The following is a 20,579-nucleotide window of genomic DNA, read 5'->3' as shown; positions in this document are numbered from 1 at the left end:
CTTTTCTCCTCTGACAATGCCAGCACTTTGGTACAGGCTCTCATCTCTTCATGCCAGGATTATTGCCTGGCACAAATGTCTCCCCACTCTAGATCATGCTCCATTCAGTTGTCAAAGTGATCTGCATGAACTCTAAATACTCAATAAATGCAAGTCGCTTCTCCCTATCAGCTCCAGCCCATTACAACCTAACGCTTCACTCCAACCTTTCTAGTCTTGTACCCTACTTATTGCCTCATATTCTTCAATCCAGTGACAATGGCCTCGAAGACACTCTGTCTCTTATCTCTGGGCATTTTCACTGGCTGTTCTTCAAGCCTGGAATGTTCTCCCTCCTCATTTCTGTCTCCTGCATTCTTTAGGTTCTTCCAGGTTTCACTAAAATCTCACCATCTATAGGAAGCCCTTTTCAATCTCCCTTAATTCTACTATCTTACTTTATTACTTATTTCCTATTTATCTTGTTTATAGCTTGTTTGTACATAGTTATTTGCATTTTGTCTCTCCCATTAGATTGTGAGCTCCTCAAGAGAAGGGCCTGTCTTTTGCCTTTGTATTCCTAGCACTTAGCACAGTGTGTAGCACATTTGGCAAGTGCTTAAATTCTTATTGACTGAATTATAAAGGATGATAGTTTGGTATATTATTATATTTCCACACTGAATGAAAGGCTTTTTTCTCCAATATTTTCTTTGGTATTCTGTCTTTATTTTCATCCTTTGAAAAAAAGTATATTGTTAGTAGGTGACTATTAAAAAAGATATTCTTAGTACTTTTCTAAATTTATATAAAAAAGGCTAATATAAAAAGACTGAAATGGCATATACAATATAATAAAAAGAATGTGAAGAGTCAAATTTGATTAGGAAATAAAATGGTTCAAGATACTTATTAAAGGCTGAGTAGTCTCAAATTAGGAGAGGCAATGATAATTTCAAAAACTCTTCACTGATGAACAATTGTCTGACTTGAAAATTTAGGGGAAGCAAAATCATTTGAAAACTGAGAAGGCAAAAAGGGAAATTTGCAATTACTACAGTTATATGAAGTAGTTAGGTGCCACAGTGGAGAGAATGTTAGATTTACAATCAAGATGAATAAAGTTCAAATGGGACATTTGTTAGATGTGAGATACTGTGGAAATATGAGATCCTGGGCAAAGGATTCAGTCTCCTCATCTATAAAAATAAGAGCTTAGAATAGATGACATCAAAGGTCCCTTCTAGTTTTAAAACTACATTCCTATCATCTAATGATTCCATAACTGGTTCGAAACAAAACAGAGGACTTGCTACCAAACAATATGAAGAATTACTTCTAATTATATCTAATATCCATATATTCATCTACATACATTTACATGCATTTATAATTTACATTTTTTCCTTAAAAGATGATTCTGCAAATATCTATTGTGCTATGATTTTTAAAATGGACATCTCTACAACATCAACACTTTAGAGAAAACTGCTGAAAAATAACAACAAAGTGTTAAGGAAAGAATATCAGCCTATGTGACCTTGGCTCCTAGTCCTTTATTGTCACTGACTAGGTATGTGACAGAACAAAACACAAAATCTCTGACCTTCAGTTTCTTCACTTGTAAAGTTAAAAAGATGGACAGAATTCTCTAACTGTTTCAAATCTTACCTGGGATGGAGAAGCATATATATTTTGGTTTAAAATATATTTGTTTCGACCTTCTGTTGGGATTTTTAAAAATGTGAACAAAGTACTTAATTTAGCATATGGAGAATACACACATACATACAAACATCACACTTCACAATATTGGTGTAAATAAAAATGTTTAAAATTAAATCTGTATTGTTGCCTGTAAGTTTTATATAGAAAATTACTAAAACAGTAGAAAAACTTTTCAATTATTATTTAAATTGGTATTAAATTCTTTAAGGCTCATATCTTAGAGCTTCTTTGGTAATATCTCTTTTGCTCCCTTGATTGTACTACCCTTAAAAAACTCAATTAAATGGGTAGCATCAAGCATTACTCTAAAGCAATGCAGGAGCTTACTTTCAGAGATATTCCTTCCCTTTTGGGTTTTAGAAAATTTTTAGAAAAATTTAGAAATTTTTGGGTTTTAGAGCTTCCTTGCTGGGTTTATCTGGGAGCAGGGGATAAATAGGCTCAGAAAATGCATGTTTACTCTAAATTAGTTTGTGACTTTGGAAGGCTACAATGGAGTGGCAGTGGAGGAACAAAGTAGGGAATTCCCTGATTACAATACAAAACCAAGGTCTAAGCTATAGAATTGGGCAATGATGAGATTCCTCTCAGTACTTGTAGTAATTAAACCTCACTGACTGGAGTATAACAATGGACAGACCAAATTATGTGCCACAACAGGTGATGCTATAAAGTTCTAAAGCATGAACAGATGTTAACATTTACATTTCCTGACAATTGCTCTATGTGGGTAGCAAGAGTTTTTTCAAACCGACAAGTGATACATAAAACATGAGCGAGCATCAGCATTCTCAGTTTAGAAGTGCACTTATGAATACGTAATGTCTGAATGCTCTCTGTTTTGTTGTTATGTATATGCTACTTTGATCACAATTATTCAATATGCCAAATTGGTGCTCCTTAAAAAGAGTTTGGCTCAATTTATATATAAAAACTTATTCACCTGCAGAAACAGTCAATTAAAACATTTGCATTAAGAAGAAAGAAATTTTTCATTCATTTTACTACAATAGTGTCCATGAAAATGTGCTGATGAGCTTGGAACATTTTTTATATCAAGTCATGAAACTATAAGCTATAATCAGACATTCACATGACAATATGACACATTTACTGGTGGTAAATTCACCAGTTAATTTAAAAATATTATCTAGAATAATTTTTCGACTAAAACTAGATTACTTAGAAAAGCATAACAAAAATGTTTCAAACTTACCTGAATCTCTAAATACTCAAAAGCATTTTTGCTTCTGTTTTTGTAAAATATATTGTTAAGATTTTGATTTTATTATCAGCTTTGTTCAGAAAAATAAAATGAAATGCTCACTGCCAGCAATGCCTTATTTTTCTTTAGTACAATAAGTTTTATATAAATTACACAGGAAAAATTCATTTAAAAAAATCACAAAGAAAGCGTAAAATCTGAAATAGTAAAGAACTGAATATTAACCAATTGACTTACAGTAAGGGAGCGTTGGATGGGAAGCCATTCTTCTGACATTATTAATAGTTTTCTTAATCATCTGTTAACACACAAGGATTGTTGACGTTTTGTTTAGTATGTAACAAAAATAAATCATAATATTAAAATGGAAGCATGACAAGCAATGCAAAAATTACATCATTTTTCTTTGACTCCAGAATTACCACCAGGGGTACTGAAAATGTTTAGAAGTAACAACAGAAATTAATTGATTTTACATTTAAGTGTGCATAAACTTCTTGCTTCACTGACTAAGAACTGAAGCATCAATTCTCCTCAGTAATTTAGTCTTACCTCCTTTCTTGCCAATTCCTTTCTGATTCCATTAAATTTATTGGCATATTCCTGAATATTGTAAGATAAGAAAGACAGGCAGAAGCATGTAAAAAAGAGGTAAATGGATAATTTAATTTTAAAAAGTTTTTTTTTTAATTGGAAGTCATTTATTTACCAGTGTCTGAATTATTTTAGAAGCCTGTCATGTAACAGTGAGAAAACAGATAAAAATAAAGGGACATTTAGGATTTTCATGGGAAATGGGCAATATTGTTATGTGCATATAATTGTATTAAGGGCATATAGGTCTTTTTGTTTTCAATTTTATGATAAAAGTCTAGAACAACACTAATGGTTGGAGGACAGTAGCAGCAACAAGGGTGCTACCAAACCACAGAGAAAAAGTAATTACGATGGCTTCATGTTTTACGAAATAGCCAATGCTGGCAGTAGCAATCTCTTACTGTCCAATGTGTTTTGGCTCTTTCTCAAAAATAACAGTTAAAATTAGGGAAACTACATTCTTTCTGATTTCAACATTAGAAATCTTTTAGTGTTAGGAGCTATGTTTGGAATTTTTAAAACTTTCCTCAAAAACAATTTTAAAAGATTGGTTAAAAAAATAATGTTTTAAAATTTTCAACTAAATCTTTCTTTGAAAGTTAACAAGAAGGGTAGTGAGGTGGTGCAGTGGATGGGACGCCAGCCCTGGAGTCAGGAGGACCTAAGTTCAAATCTGGTCTCAGACACTTACTAGCTATGTGACCCTCGGCAATCACTTAACCTTGTCAGCCTTAGGAAAAACGGGGGTGTAAAAAATAAAGCCAATAAGAATTTACTGATACTGCCTAAAGCCTCTCAGAAAACAATTTAAGGTAATACACCAACAGGCGAGGAAAAACAGGTGAAGAAAGAACAAAAATGAAAATTGTTAAGGTAAAGAATGATGTCAAGCTGTTCTAGGATATCAGGAGAGAATACATGTCATTAAGATCCACAGAATTAGTAATGAAAATTAAAAATACTTCTAACTTTATGTGTGCACATTTGTCACTTGCCACACTACTCCAATTCAGCTCAGTTTTCCAAACTAGGAGATCAATGGCAGAAAAGAAAGTGTTTCCTGGAATAATGAAGAAACAAAGGAAAAATAGAGGCACAAAAAAAATAACAAAGATCAGATTTTTCTCCCAGAGGCATTTCATGCTAAGCAAACATAGAAGGAAATAATCAAATCTAGAATTTCCTTCTCACCTTCTGATTATTATGTTTGAAAGGTCAGAGGATTTAAGAAGGGCAGCTAGTTGGGGCAGTGGTTAGAGCACTTGGCCTGGAGTTAGAAGACTCATTTTCATGAGCTCAAATCTGGACTCAGATATAAATAGGTGTGACCTGGAAAGTCAGTTAACTCTGTTTTTCTCAGTTTCCTCATCTTTAAAATGATCTGGAGAAGTAAATGGCAAACCACTCCACTATCTTTGCTAAGAAAACTCCAAAAAGGGTCATGATAAGTCAGATATACTTGAAGTGACTACTTGCATTAAGCAACTATAACCAAATGAAAATCTAGTTATATTCCCTATAGCTAACCATGTTCTTGTTTTTTAGGGGTCATGGTAACTCATGAATACCATACACTAAATTGGGGAGGAGCTGTGATCTGTTCTGATGAAGGATATACACATACAGATAAAAGCATGGATCTATTAAAATATGAATTAAAGAATTTATATAGAGAGTGAATGAGGAAGTTATTTTACTGTTAGCTCGGAAATTATCTTAACGGGGTCTAGAACATAAAGCTTAAAATATTTCTATTTAGAAGTGATGGCCCCTCAGGAGCCTTGAAGTCTAATAATGGTTTTTCCACTAATGCGCTGTGCATCATAAAGTCATGTAACCATTTTGGGCATGAGTTTCCCTATCTATAAAATGGGCAGAATGAGTAATAATAATACCCACCCTATAGGGTTTCTAGAAAAAGGTTAAGGATGATAATGCGCTGGAAAGGGCTGTGACAAATACAAAATGCTATACCATTCAACAAATAAAGGGCAGCTATTAAGGAATAGTACTAAATAACTGCTCTAAATGGACGTATTATGGAACACACAAACTTTTTAAAGCAAAAATTTCTAAGTAAAAGTTAGTAGTATGAATTTCTCTGACCTCTGAGTCTCAATTCTTAGATATCAATAAAGGAGACCCTTGAAAATACTAGAGGTAATATAAACATGGATCTATCAGCTCCTTAATCACATACACACACCAATTTTGCATCAGTGCTTTACTTCAGTGTTACATGGTTTCAACTTGTTTTAAAAAAAAGTAACTTTGAAAAGTATTAAATATTTCTGATCAACATTCAAAATAATGATAATGTTTAATACTGAAAAACTGCTTGGTTACCGTCCAGTGCCCTTTGCCTCTGGTCTGCAAAAACTGCCCCCACACAGCTAGTTTTGAATCACAAAGCATTGTGCTTTGGACCTACCTTCTTAGCCAAAGGAAGGAAACAAGAATTTATTAAGTGCTCACCATGTGACAGGTAATGGTCTAAGCACTTTACAAATAGGATTTCACTTGATCTTTACAACCCTGGAAATTAGATGCTATTATTATCCCCATTTCAGAATTGAAAAAGTTGAGGCAGAGGATAAATGACTTGCCCAGGGTCAAACAACAGCTAGTAAAGTGTCTGAGGCCAAATCTGAACTCAAGTCTTTCTGACCCAGGCCCAGGGTTCTATCCACTGCCTCTAGGCAGTTCTCTAGCAACACCCTCTTGAGACTGTGAGCATTATTAATCTCCCCCTAGAGCTAACAAATTTCGTACTACATGTTTTTTTATCCTTTCCCTGAACTACTCAATAGCAGATACTTGGGGCAAATTATTCCCAACTTTCCCATCTTCTTATCCCATTTTCCTCTGCCTTTTTCCATCTATGTTCCACTCTAATCCTGCCCTCTTCTTCCACTGTGTCTTCTGTAAATCCTGTTCCATAGTAAACAAGCATCTTTTACAAACTATACCTCTTTCTTCATCCTATACTCTTGCTTTCTTATGCCCATGCTCTCACAAGACCTGACTCTAGCTCCACAACACTGTAACCCTGGACAGCTTCCCCAACATTGTCTGTACCTGCACTCATACCCTACTAACACACTGGTCCTGAAGGGGTCTTTCAGATCCTCCCTTGCTATCATAATTCAGCAACTTCTCTTGCTTTTAGGTTTATGTGGTTAAAATTTTCCACCCTATTCGAATCATAGTAGCTATTATGTACCAGGCTCTAACTTCTTCCTTTTACCAATTCTTACACTTAGGTTAGGAAACTTCTACATTCATGTTGATATTGCCTAAAAATCCTGAATCTTCTAATTTTTCAGTTTCTTAAAATCCTCATCTACTTCAACAATCTCCTCAGCAGTTTGCAAGGAGGCCCATTCCCTAGATTTCAACATTTCCTACGTTTCACTTCCTTAATGAAAAATTCCTCTGACAAAAACCTTCCAACAACATACCGTCTCTGCCCCATGCCTCGTTGACTTTCCTCATTGTACCTATGATCCCTCTATTTCCTCAAGCCATCATGCCTGCTTCTGGGTTCACTTTATTCCCATTTCAATCTTGAACCTTGAATCTTTCACTCCCTTGTTTTACTGCTATTTAAACCCTGACTACACTTCAGCTCTGGTTTCTACCTTCTTTTTCCACTTCTGCTAACATGCTGCTGAAAGTAGCTAGAAGTACATGGCTATGACGACAGCTAATGCTCTCCCTCCAACTAAAAATTTGTATACTTCTCTTTCCAGGCACAATGTAAGCTCCTTGCTATTAGTCACTTATTCCTTCTTTGTGTTCTATCTACAGTGCCAAATACAGGGCTAAGTACATAATGGTTACTTAATAAATCTTTTAAATTGGTTATTTATTCCATTAATTTTTAGGATGCCAACTAGGAAGATCATTATGCAGCAAATATCATGTTAAAAATATAATTTTATAGTAATTTAAAAATATTTTATACTAATTTCCAAGGTAGAATTTCTGGCATCAGTCAGACTTAGACTGACAAAATTTTAAAATTTAAACTATTAATAAAAGCATCTCCCTCTATATGCAAAGAAAATAATAATTCAAAAAAGGACTCTTGAAAAACACTCATTTATCAAGAGCCAGAACAGTATGGTTAAGTACCATTCGACTTGGAATCAGGAATATTTGGATTCAAATCCTTCCCTTGTAATTAATCTGTCTGGACCTCCATTTCCTTATTTTATAAAATGGGAATAATATGTGTATCATCTACCTCACCGGGTTGTTTTTGAGACTTAGATGTTATAAAATAATAACATTAGCGCCATACATTTATACAGTTTTAAATATTTGCAAAATACTTCATATATATTATTTCATTTATTCCTTACACTAACCCGATGTGATAGTGGCTATAATTAATTATAATTAGCAGTTATTATTACCGCTGATGTTGTTCTTACTTACCACAGATGCCCCTCTGCCAGTCTGTGTACTACCAAGCCAAGGCATATTGATTGGAGTTCCAGGATTGCTATGCGTATATGGTGTAGTACCTTGCACAGATGCTAGATCATCACGAGCATGTATAACCAAGAAATCATCAGACCTATAAGCAGACATCCACCGAAGTAAAAATGCTCAATAAGGTCCTAGTTTTTCAATTTACTAAAGATTGAGTTTATTTATAATTTTTAAATAGCATTTAAATTAATTTTCTTTCAGAATTTATTTTTTAAAAGTTCTTTAGAATAAATTGCAAATGCCTTGAAACCCAAAATATTCCAAGTTCTTGCTCTTACTCTATCTTCTATTAATATTTTCATACTTTAAACTGTTCTTTCATTCCATTCTTATATCCATCCCTGACTCCATGCTTATAAAGGTTCTCCACTTTCGAAAACATTAAAGAAATTACTTTACCATGGGTCTTTAGAAAGTCTTTGAATATATAACTTTTATTACTATTGTCTCTAATATCACAAAGTAATTTAATCAAAATGAAATAAAAACAAACCCTTTTGTCTCAAGTTCTATTTCATCATCCACCCAGGTGTATATTTGTGTAGCCAGAATTCCAGATACATCCAGTTCTTGAATGTCATGACTGGAAGCTATTGCTATGCAATTTCTATTTGCCTGAAACACAATGAATCATTACAAAAATTTAAATAATGATTTTAAAAAATAAATTTATAAACAATAATAAGCAAAATCATTTGTTATATAAATGACAGTTTCTGGTGGAAGACTGTTAAAATTACATACTTTAAATTAATTTGGTTTGCCTGCCAAATGTTTCCTTTCAATCACTGTGACAGTTTAAGTTCTCAGACAGAAGAAGAATGGGAATAAATGTTAATTCAGCTACTATCTCTCATTTCCCTCTTAGCTCCTGTACTGTCTTTTTATCTGTTCACCACCTCTCAACCACCAAGATATACAAAGGAAGGAAAAAAAGGTGAACAAATAGAAAGATCGTTGTTTTTAAGTAATGACCTTTATTGTTTAGATCATACCCAGTCTCAGGGACATAAAGAGTACCTCATACAATGGTCTGAAGATAGGAGGCATTCAATAAATTTTGAATTTAATTGGACTGAAATAATAGTCAAGACACACCAGAGAATAATTATAACATATAACTCCATCCCTTATCAAATTAAAATGCTAAAAAAAAAAGCTCTAGAAAGAAACACACATAAACCCAGCCTTCCAAGAAATTTTACCTTTAATCAGGGGTGCAGGGAAAGGAAGGAGGAGGATAATAACCAGGCATCATAGAAAGTAATATATGGAAACTTTTGACAATTTCATTATTTTTCTTCAGACTGAATTTTGAAAAGCTTATAATGGAGTAGCCTAGGGGTAGGGCCTTGAGGCCATGTGTGGTCCTCTCGGTCCTCAGTGCAGCCCTTTGACTGAACCTAAAGTTCACAGAACAAACAGCTTTAATAAATGGATTTGTTCTATAAAACTTGGGACTCAGTCAAAAGATCACACCCAAGGACCTAGAAGACCATATGTGGCCTCCAGGCTGATGCTGCAGGTTCCCCATCCCTGAAGTAGCCAAATGAGATATTATTAAGTGAAATTTATACCATATATTAAAGTTTTTAATTGCTTTATTTAAATGATCTCATTTAAGTCCACTAGTATCCTATTATACTGCAGGCATTATTCATTTTTCTTAAACAAATGAGGAACTAGTTCATAGAGGTTAAACTGACATGACCTTACGTTATAACAAGTGTCAAAGGCAGGTTTTAGACCTTCATCTTTCTACTTCCAAGTTCAGAATTTTATCTACTGTTTATTTATGCTGCCTGCCAAGCAGGATAAATTCAATTCAACAAGTATATAAAGTGACTACTATATACTATACTAGGTTAGGAATATAAAAACAAGGATGTCAAGTGGAAAGCAAAGAAATCAGATGAGAAAGCAAAGAATATAAAAAGAAGACAAAAAGGAATATTTCTATGAGTCAAAGAGCACTTTTTAAAAATACTCACTCTATTAACAGCAAAAGCAGTAATAATGTCAGATTCTTTATGGATAATTCTTGCTTTACCTCCTGGGAAACCCAATTCAGCTTCTATCTGTATAGAGGGGAAAAGAACGTACAAGAAAATGTAACAATTCGGAATGCAGAAAAAGATTACAGAAAAAGAAAATTTAAAAATATCATTCTCTGTTTTACAATCATATAATTGGATATTTGTAGCTTATGGTTTCCACCAAGAATATTTCAAAAGAAATTTAATATGAAGCTGGGAAGCAGAGAAAAATGGATTTCTATCTAATGTAACATACTTCATTGCAGTATGCTGCTTATATATTATATATATATACATATATATATATATATATATATATATATATATACACATATGTATTTTCTTGAGCTAAAAAAATAGTTATATACAATGTATCCCTTACTCCCATGCTGCAGTATCACAGGATACTAAGTAGGGGAATATAAATTGCAAAGAAAAAAAAAGAAAAAAGAAAACTAGAGTATCTTTGTGAACTCTTATTTTGGCAGGAAAATGGGATACTGCCATAATCTGATACTGCATGCATACAGGCATTCAGCACTCTATCTCTTATCCCCACACCATGAAGAACAGACCGTGATACAGAACATAACATAGCTACTGATAGTTTAGAAAGATATAACTGTAGAATATGAGGGCACAACAGAAAGAGGGGTGGCTTTTTGAATAGTTAGGAATACAGATTTAAAAAAAAAACAACCCACAGGCTACTACTACCAAGAAATCAATACATTAGGTAAATCTAATCATAGATTCATTATTATTGGGTAGGAGGTGCATAGGGAAAGTTCTGTCTCTAATGGCCAGATATAGCAGCCATGTGGAGTGGAGGGTAGGGAATGAGGGGGAGAATAGATTAGATCCTTAAATCTAATATAATCTAAGATTAGCCTATCAGCCAAGAAAAACAATTCTTAATTTTTGTATTTAGATAGCTTATGCAATAAAATCTCTATAAAGAAATTTTGTTCATCTACACATTCCTATTCTATTCTAATGTGATTCAAGTTAGTGTATACTCTGACCCAATTTTGCTTTTTTGACTTTGTGTGATTTCAAAATTGTCTGTCTAGATTTTTTTCTATTTCTCATTCTTGTTGACCTTTATATTATCCCATTAATAATTGATGCATTATACCATGGCTTGGGGGACATTTTAAGTTGCCTGAAGCTTTGAAATGTCAAATAAAGCTGTTATAAAAACTTTGCACAGATCATTTTTTCCTAAATAAATACAATATTCATAATAATTCCCAAGAATGAAATAACTGAGTTAAAAGCTAATTATTTTTATAAGTTTTATTTCATCCTCCTGGGCTGCTCTCTAAAAAGATACTATAAATTTATAATTCTCACAGAAATGTATGAGCATCTTTTTCAAACTTTTCTCACCCTCCCCTGCTGCTCCCCTACCCTGCACTAATTTTCAAGGTTTCTGAGTTTTGTTTTTTGTAAATTTGATTGGTATTTTAAAACGTTTAAAATTTGCATCTCTTGGTTATTAATGAAGGTGACCACTTTTCAAGTGAATACTGACAATGAATTTCCTCTTCTGGAATTATCCATTTATTTCCGACCATTTATCCATTGTAAACATATGAAAATATTAATAAGTCCTTACATATTATAAATGTCAAGTTTTTATGTCACACGGCACATTTTCTCAATCTGGTTTTTTTTTTACTTTTAGTTATATTGTTTCAAGTTGTGTAGAATTTTTTTAATGCCCCAAGAATGTGTCTCTACTTTTTCTATTACACAGAAGAAACTGTCTTCTGTTCACATTAAGTAAATTATTCCTTTTTTTTTTTAAAAGTATAAATCTACCATTCAGGTAGAATTCATTGTGGCCTAAGAAATAAGTTGTAGGTATTAATCTATTTCCCACAAAATCATATTTTGTATAAAATCAATGCAAACACTCAATTTAAAAAATATATTTGGTTGTTATGTTCCCATATCCAGTCTTGATCTACGACTTCAAGAAAGCTACTAGGAATAATGGCTGCCTAGAACAAAGTTTCCCCCTTTACAGTAAGGTTTCAAGTCAGAGAACCTGCTAGATTTCAATTCTGGCTCTGCTTACTGACTCTGAATTAGACAAGATATTTAACCTCTCTGAGCCTCATTTGCAAAATGAGGGAGTGCTATTAGATGATCCCTAAGGTCAGCTCTAAATCTGTGATGATCTCATGAACAGTGGATATCCATTAATACAGGGGTCTTTTGACTTAATTTATCAGGCAATATTATTCATTCCAGTTATTTGTTTTGTTATTATATGCCTAGCATAAAATGACTACTGCTAAATACTGTTGTTAATAGCTACAATTTCCATTCTAAATACTTATATAAAAGAACCATCTTCAGAAATATAACTAAAAACATCTGAATTTGAAAAAAGAAGCAACTTTAGTCACTGTCAGATTATGAAGTTTATGTCAACTGGTGAATAAATATTATAAACTGCACAAAAACCTAAAAGTCAATATAAAATGGCAGACAACCATCTGGGATGTTCAATAACTGAATGAATAGGTGATTCAAAAAAGAGATGATAAGATTATACCTGAAATTATGCACCAGAAACTGGACAAAGATCTAATAAAATGATCAAAATATTCATAAGAAATTTAATTGTTTAGATATGAAGTAAATAATGTCACATGGAATGAAACTAAACTGAGAAATAAACTACATTTACTGAAACTGATGTTAACTGAATCATCTCTTATATTTTTACAATTTATCTCATTATGCTCATTTGCCAGTCATTGTAACAATCATGTGGCATCATAAAACACTAATATACCTTACTCAGAATATTTAAGTCATAGTGATAAATATTAAGGGAAGGAATATTCTTTAGCAGAAAAGATGTGTTTGTTGTGTCACTGAAAGTATAAGATATGACTGTCATCAATAAGGACTAAAATACTCATCATGAGAAAAGTTGAAATCTTAAAACATCTTACTGTACCATTTTTCTACTTACTAGATATTTCATGAAAGAGTAAAAAAGAAGCAATGCAATTTGAACCACTGGATTCAAGTCAGGAGATTCAGTCCCAGCCGCAACTGCATCAATAAAATGACTGAACTCTTTAATAAGGAAAAGCTGGACATTATGTAAAAGCAATGGATCCAAAGATAAATATGATCAATATTGGATAGGAAGACAGGAACACTAATGAATTGCTGGTGGAGTTGTGACCAGGCAGAATAGTTCTGGAGGACAGTTTGAAATTGTTCTAACAAGAAAGAAGGAACAAAACTACTACCTACTCTTTTACCCAGCAATATGACTACCAGGGACACACCCCCCCAAGATGTCAATGACATACTTTTTCTTATCGATATCTAACTATAAATAAAAAAAGTGTCTGTTTTTGACCACATGAGGTACAATTATAAAGGACAACACTGACAGACTCCCAAATCCTGATCAACACAATAAGCAATCACGATTTCAAGCCTCTGATCTTTTGGCAAGGAGATGGAAAACTACATACAGGTAAGGAACAGGGTATTCATTTTCATACACAGATACTGTATTAAGTTATGAGACACTGCATTGATTTATGTTGCCTGACAGTATTTATTTGCTATAAGAGAAGGATCTATTGTAGGGAGGAGGGTAAGGCAATTGTAAGTTACAGTGATATAAAAAAAAAAGATCAAATAGAACTTTTAAAAAGGAAAAAACCAAACAAAATATTGAAGCAACCTCTCTGGAAGAAAGGCTCAATAAATTCAGAGTATTATAACTGTCTTTTCAGTGACTAGGTAAAAAAGGTGAAAGAATAGATTCATTTCTTTAATAATTCATGTACATGCTATGGCTTAATGTACTCCAAGGTATCATACAAGCAGTACTATAAAAGAATACTCACATACTAACAGTACAACCTCATATAAAACTACTGGCACAATTTCCAGTACCGTCATAACTGCTTCCATTGAACATAATGTTTAAATCAAAAGGGTCAAATATAAACAATATGAGTGTGAAACTTACTTAAATGTCAACTAAGTGTAACTGGGTCTGAAGCCAAGAAGATCTGATTTCAAATCTGGTTTCAGACACTGACTAGCTGAGTGACTCTAGGCAAATTATTTAACATGTCTGACTCAACTTCCTCAACTGTAAAACAAAAGCTCTTACTTCACAGGGTTGTTGAGAGGATCAAATTATTTAATATTTATAAAGCACTTACCACAGCACTGGCACATAGTAGGCACTATATAAGTACTTATTACTTTTTGGTAGAAAAGGAGGCAAGGGTAATAAAAACTATTGTCTGAAAACATTAACTTAATTGGTGACCTCAAACTACCCAACAACCAGTAACTACTAGACAATTTGACATTTTATTCATAAAATCAGAAGAAAAAAAGTTGCAGATAAACAAAAGAACAACTCATTGGTTCACTTAAAAAAGGAAAAAAAAAGGAGTTGGTTTCATTGTACCCAAAAGGAACAAGAGATAACATTTCATGAAATATTAAGCAATTTGACTTTGAAGTGCTTATAACTACTACAAAAGAAACTAAAATTTACCTCTACCACTGATATGGGAATATAAACGAAATTCTGTGAAATACCTGACAAGATTCTACAAACCAGGTTAAACATATGCACTGGTACTTACAGGAAGTTCAATCAGAAGGTGGATAATGAAAAGGAAGATGAAAAAAAATATGCTGGAAAATAAGTTTTAGGAGTAAGGAATAAAAGATGCCAAAAGTTCAAAATCCCCACATTCCAGGTTATGAATATTTTTCTCCAACAAGAGTACTGGAAGGCAATGAATCTGATCTAGTTGTCATTTTATTGATTGCCATAAACCCAAGGAAGGATGTCTGTAGGACTTACTCAGATCCAATCACTGATTCATCCTAACCATCTTTGCTTAGAAAAAGCAAGTGGGAGGAAAATACACATTGTTCATGTTATGACATGTAACAGTATGATCAGCCCATCAAATCAGTACATTAGTACATATATAAGAAACTGGAACTACCAATGGGTAATGAACTTGCTGTAGAAATGAATAGGGAGAGAGCAAGGATGGTCATATTTAAGAAACTGCAAGGCACATTGAATATTCCCATACTTTACCCAGCTGTTCACATAGAAAAAGACTGCATATTATTCTGGTATGCAATACATGAAATAATAAAAGACAGAGGATGGCTGCTCGTATTTTATATAGACAATTCATAAATTAATTATGGAAGGGCATGGGTAAGAATTGTACACGATGAGTTATTGGTGATTTGGGATATGAACCATTTTTAAACGGAGATTTAAAATCAAAGACCTTCTGAAGTATAAAACTATGTATTTTTAAACCAAGGTTAATTTCTAATTGGTAGAATTTTGTATGATACACATTTTTTCATCAAGTGGAAAAACTGAGGTATCTAGATGCAATTAGTTCAAATAATTCTTTGTCAAAACATGAATAATTCTTCTCCAAACCTACATCAAAGCTGTTCATTTTTCATAAAATAATGTTTCCAATTACCTACTTATATTTCAAATTAGAACAGTGCTACATTTCTATATTTGCAATGTGGCTTTGGGGTTTCCTTGGCTTGAACATCTCAACAAAGGTTATCTGATGATCATGTTATTAGTAAGTTGACTTCTTGCCTTAACATTAAGCAACAATGCTAAACATCATAATTTAAATTAACTGCAATTCAAATGTACTTATATAATACATTTCAAAAATTATATAAATTTTGATTTACCTTAAACATCACTGTGGTCACATAGCATTCTACACCTACTAAATTTGCAACTAAGAAATCCTTCCAAATAATTTTTTTAAAAACTTCACTACCAAAAGACTAATTCAAAGTGCCATCTTAGTAAGAAGAACTAAGCGGCTTACTATTCATATGTCATTAAACTCCACAGCCAGCAAAAATTCTATAAGCTAAAACCTATGTACAAGGTTTAGATTTGCTAAAAGAAGCTACAGCTGTCTCAGCATTCTAAGGTTCAGTTTCACTATGATGGGATAAGAAAGATATGTGACCAATGTAATATGAAACCTAAGTGAGACCTAAGACCCTTTTGTCCTGTTCTATTGCTTCTGAATACAGAAGCTTCGTGGATTATTCTTATCATCCTTCTTTGTACCAGCTTGAGTGTTAATGAAGGCCACTGGACAAAATGCAGGCTTGTTGGGACCACTACAGACTTATGTTATTGAATCTCAATGAAGTCCTCAATGTTGAATACCATCTGTAGTAACTGGTTGACTCCCCCATGGCATTACTACAAACTTTCTTCTCAAACAATATACACCACCATCTTCACCATGACTTCCCCTGTCCCCAACTCAATAAGAACTCTGCTTCATATTTGATTGAAAAAAGTAAAGTCATTCACTGTAGGTTTCGCATTTCAAATCATCTCAGCATCATCCATTTTCTTTTCCTTTAGTTTCACAAATAAGGTGGTCCTTTTTGATAATGCTAATCTTTCTGTTTCCCTGAACTCATTCCTTCCAGTTTCTCCAGGAACCTGCCCATTCTGTCATATTATCTCTTCCTCTAATGCCTAATATCTCCTCCCCTGCAGGCTTTAAGCATGCCAAAATTTTCATCCTTAAAAGAGCTGTGCTTGACTTTAATATCCCTTCAAACTATTATATTATGCATATTTTCTGTTTTACTATCAAACTCCACATAGCCCGCACCTCCTCACCCCCTATTTCTCAACCCCAGGCTTACATTTCCTTTATTTTTCTCTCTAAAATCACCATTTTTTTTTGTGCTAAATTCAACAACCTTTACTCAGTACTCATCCTCCTTGATCGACCATTTCCTTTCGGATATTCTTAGAATTTTCATGACACTCCTTCATCTATCAGACAGCAATCCTTTTGGGGGCATCATACATGCCCTCCCCCCATTTGTGGGTTTTGTTCTGGCGCTTCTACTCTTCACACTACTGCTAATTAAAAATTTCACCAAATTATTTAACCCCATTTCACCCCATTATTTAACTATTATTTCTACAGAGATGTTACTCAAGACTCATCTATTATCTGAGTTATGCTACTAAATCTCCCATTGCCTGCCTGACATCTCTACCTTTATCCCATAGGCATCTCAAACTAAAACAGAATCCTCGTCCCAAGTTCTATACTTCTGTCAAAAAGCACCACAATTCTTCTAATCATCCAAGTTTCCTAACCTGGGAGTAACTTTGATTAATCAGTTGCCAAGTCTTATCAATTCTTCCTCCTCAATATCCCTCTCTTTTTCCTCTCTGCTCAAACCAATCACCCCAATCCAGGCTCTCATCACCTTCCTGAATCTAATCTCTCCTTTATCTAATCCCTCATCTACAACTACCGAATTAATATCCCTAAAATACAAGTCTAACTATGCTATTTCTTTGCTCAAGATGCTTCTATGGCTCCCACTGTACATTAACATAAATCCTTTAATTCAAGTTTTTCATAATGTGACACCCTCCCCCCAGACTCTCAAAATGATTACTCATGCACTCCAGTCTCTTCTTGCAGTTTCCTATGTATGACATTCCTCTCATGCCTCCATGTCTTTACTGCACAAGGATATCTTCATGCTTGGAATGTACTCTACCTTTCTGAAACCCTAACTACTTTCAAGGCTCAACAAGTGCCACTTCCTTCAAGAGATTTCAGTAGTTACTAGAATCATTTCCCCTAACCCCCATGTTTCTTCTTTAAAAAACAAACGAACAACAAAACTAGACTAGTGAATTAATTCATTAATTAGGCAAAGTTCCTTTCCTAATGAATACTGGCACATTCTCTACAATTGATATGACAGTCTCAATTCCCTGGGACATCTGTAGGTAAAATAACTTGTCCGGGGTAACCCAGTTGATACTTGAAGGCAGTGAGATTTAAAGTCAGATCTTCCCCCCTCTAAGGTCAGCTCTTTATTTACACTATCTTTCTGTGTGTTTATTTTAAATAGATTCTCTATTTACTCATACCTTTCCATGTTATATCCTCCCAGTAGAATGTAAGCTCTGTGAGCACAGGAACTGTTATGTTTAAGTCCCTAGTACCTGGTACCTTTTTTGGAATAGGGATGGGGGAACTAGACCTGTCATTTCAGTAGTATAGAGGAATCCCACCGTGTCAATGAAGACCAGCAACAGCTCTACAATTTATGAGTGTTAGGGAGTTGTACTAAAGCAGCACATCATAGAGGCTAGAGAGCCAGCCTAGGAATCAGCTATGGTACTACCTCTGGCATATGCTGGTAATGTGACAGTGGGCAAGTCACTAAACATTCCAGTGGCCCAAGTAAGACTCCAACAGCTTGGATTAAGCATTAGATTTGGATTGAAGAAGATCTGACTTCATAATCTATCTTAGACTCATATTATTCAATCTTAGACTCTTATAATTTAGGTAACTCTGGGTCACTCAATCTCTTTCAGGCTTAGGTATCTCATTTGTAAAGTGTGGATAATAATAGTGTCTACCTGACAGGGCTGTTGTGAAGATTAAATATGGTAATATATGTAAAGTGCTTTACAAACCTTAAAATGCTTAAATAGAACCTTAAGGCAACGGAATCAAACTCAATTACAAATAATGGACAGAAGAGGAGACAGCGATCTTGTTGTTCAATTATTTCAGTCATGTCCAACTCCTCACAACCCCATTTAGGGTTTTCTTGACAAAGATACTAGACTGATTTGCCATATCCTTTTCCAATTCATTTATAGATGAGGAACTAAGTAAACAGGGTTACATGACTTGCTCAGGGTCACATACCTAGTAAGTATCTGAGGCTGCATTTGAACTCAGGGAGATGAGTCTTTCTGACTCCAGCCCTAGCACTCTATTCACTGTGCCACTTAACTGCCCCAGAGAGAGAATTAAAAAGGCACAAATTAACATTATCTATATTGCATTGTATTTTTATTTATTTTGTTAAACATTTCCCAATTACACAGTTATCTAAATCAGGCTGAAAGTTTTAAGGACAGTGAGTCTGACACCTCTGATTTAAGTCTAAATAATGCTTTGCATATATCATCTCACCATCTTAGAATCTTATGTAAATTATATTTACAAGATTCTGCTCAAGCACCAGTTTTATGAAGCCTTTCCTGATCCCCCAACAGTGAAAGTCCTTCCTTCCTCTCTAACCAGCATGCCTCTATTTTTCATTTATTCTGTATTGTCTCATATTTTGCCTTTGTATCTCCATCCCCCAGCATAGCATCTGGCACATAGTAGGTACTTTATAAATGTTTGTTGATTGATTGAAGCTAGGTATTACAGGTATTATTATTCCCATTTTATAAGTAAGGAAACTGAGACTCAGATAAATGAAATGACTTGTGCATAAGTCATACAATATGTAGCTAGTAAATATCAGAAACAAGATTAAAGATTTGGTCCTTAATCTCCAAAATCAAGCACTGTAGCCATGCTATTCTTCAGGCACTTAATTTGACTTCACTGTCAATGACAAACACATAATTTCTGGAAATGAATTAGTATGTGAACTATATGAAGATTTACTTAGGCAAATTCAGAATAATGTAGTTGTTTTTTAGTTCATAGGAACACAATGAAAGGGCAGAGATATATATTACTTTATATCCTCAATGATTTATATCTTACAGAATTCATTCCCTAAGTTTTCAAGAACCAGTAGAATTTTTGGAAAAGAATGCAGGCTATGCAAGTTTACTTAGAACTAATATTTATGTAAATTAGCATTAAGATTCGCAAAGCACTTTACGTATGTTAATTTGATCCTTATAACACCCACGGGAAGTGTTATTATTATCCTCATTTTTACAGATGAGAAAATTGAAGGAGAGGTTAAATGGATCCTAGGATCACACTTGCTGTGTAGCCAAGCCAGTTTAAGTACCGGAGTCAGGATTTGAACTCCAATACTCTATACACCACTCCATTTAGCTGCCTAACAATTCTGGAATTTTAAGGTTGTAAAGTAAATAATAAAGATAATTCTTCTTAACTCAATTGTCTTATCCAAATTTACTCAGAAATATAGCTGTGGATGTCCTAAAGTAAAAGGAAAAAACTCAGAAATGTTGGTGTCCTTCCTCCCTGTAAATCCATCTGAAACACTCTGCTAAAAGTCTAGATACCATACTCAAAACATAAGCTCAAGTATTTTTTGTATACTGAAGTTAAGCAACATTTTTTTGGTTGAGAATATTGCTTTTTCAAAACAGAAGTTCTCAACTTTTGTAGTTTTGCTTTATTATCAGAAAATAAATGCTAATACATTGTGTAAATTATTTTTACAACATACAACTTTTACAAACATTTAAAAAAATGTGTATAAAAGGACTGACACTTTATTGTTGTTTATTTTCCAAAGCTTGACAGTTAAAGTTATAGTTACGCCTATACCAGAAAAATCTATAGCCATAAAACAGTATGCATTTAACTTTCTCTAAGACAGAATTCTCTAGCTGTGTGATCCTGGACAAGTTAATTAAT

General features: G+C 33.7%; 1 protein-coding gene across 6 annotated transcripts in view; it reads right to left on the bottom strand.

The window, feature by feature from the left end:
* DMXL1 (Dmx like 1) overlaps nt 1-20,579 on the bottom strand; it is a 140,609-nt gene that overhangs the window by 17,364 nt on the left and 102,666 nt on the right. For 3 of the 6 annotated variants that reach the window (XM_072597130.1, XM_072597125.1, XM_072597127.1), the window contains 4 exons: nt 10,021-10,107; nt 8,523-8,644; nt 7,973-8,114; nt 3,170-3,230 (listed from right to left, as the gene is read on the bottom strand). In XM_072597130.1, coding sequence (XP_072453231.1) covers nt 3,170-3,230; nt 7,973-8,114; nt 8,523-8,644; nt 10,021-10,107 — 412 coding nt within the window. The other 3 variants (XM_072597128.1, XM_072597129.1, XM_072597131.1) reach the window with 2 other exon arrangements.

Source organism: Notamacropus eugenii, chromosome 3, assembly GCF_028372415.1.
Source record: "Notamacropus eugenii isolate mMacEug1 chromosome 3, mMacEug1.pri_v2, whole genome shotgun sequence".
NCBI classification, from domain to species: domain Eukaryota; kingdom Metazoa; phylum Chordata; class Mammalia; order Diprotodontia; family Macropodidae; genus Notamacropus; species Notamacropus eugenii.
This window is presented reverse-complemented; position numbering and strand designations above follow the sequence as displayed.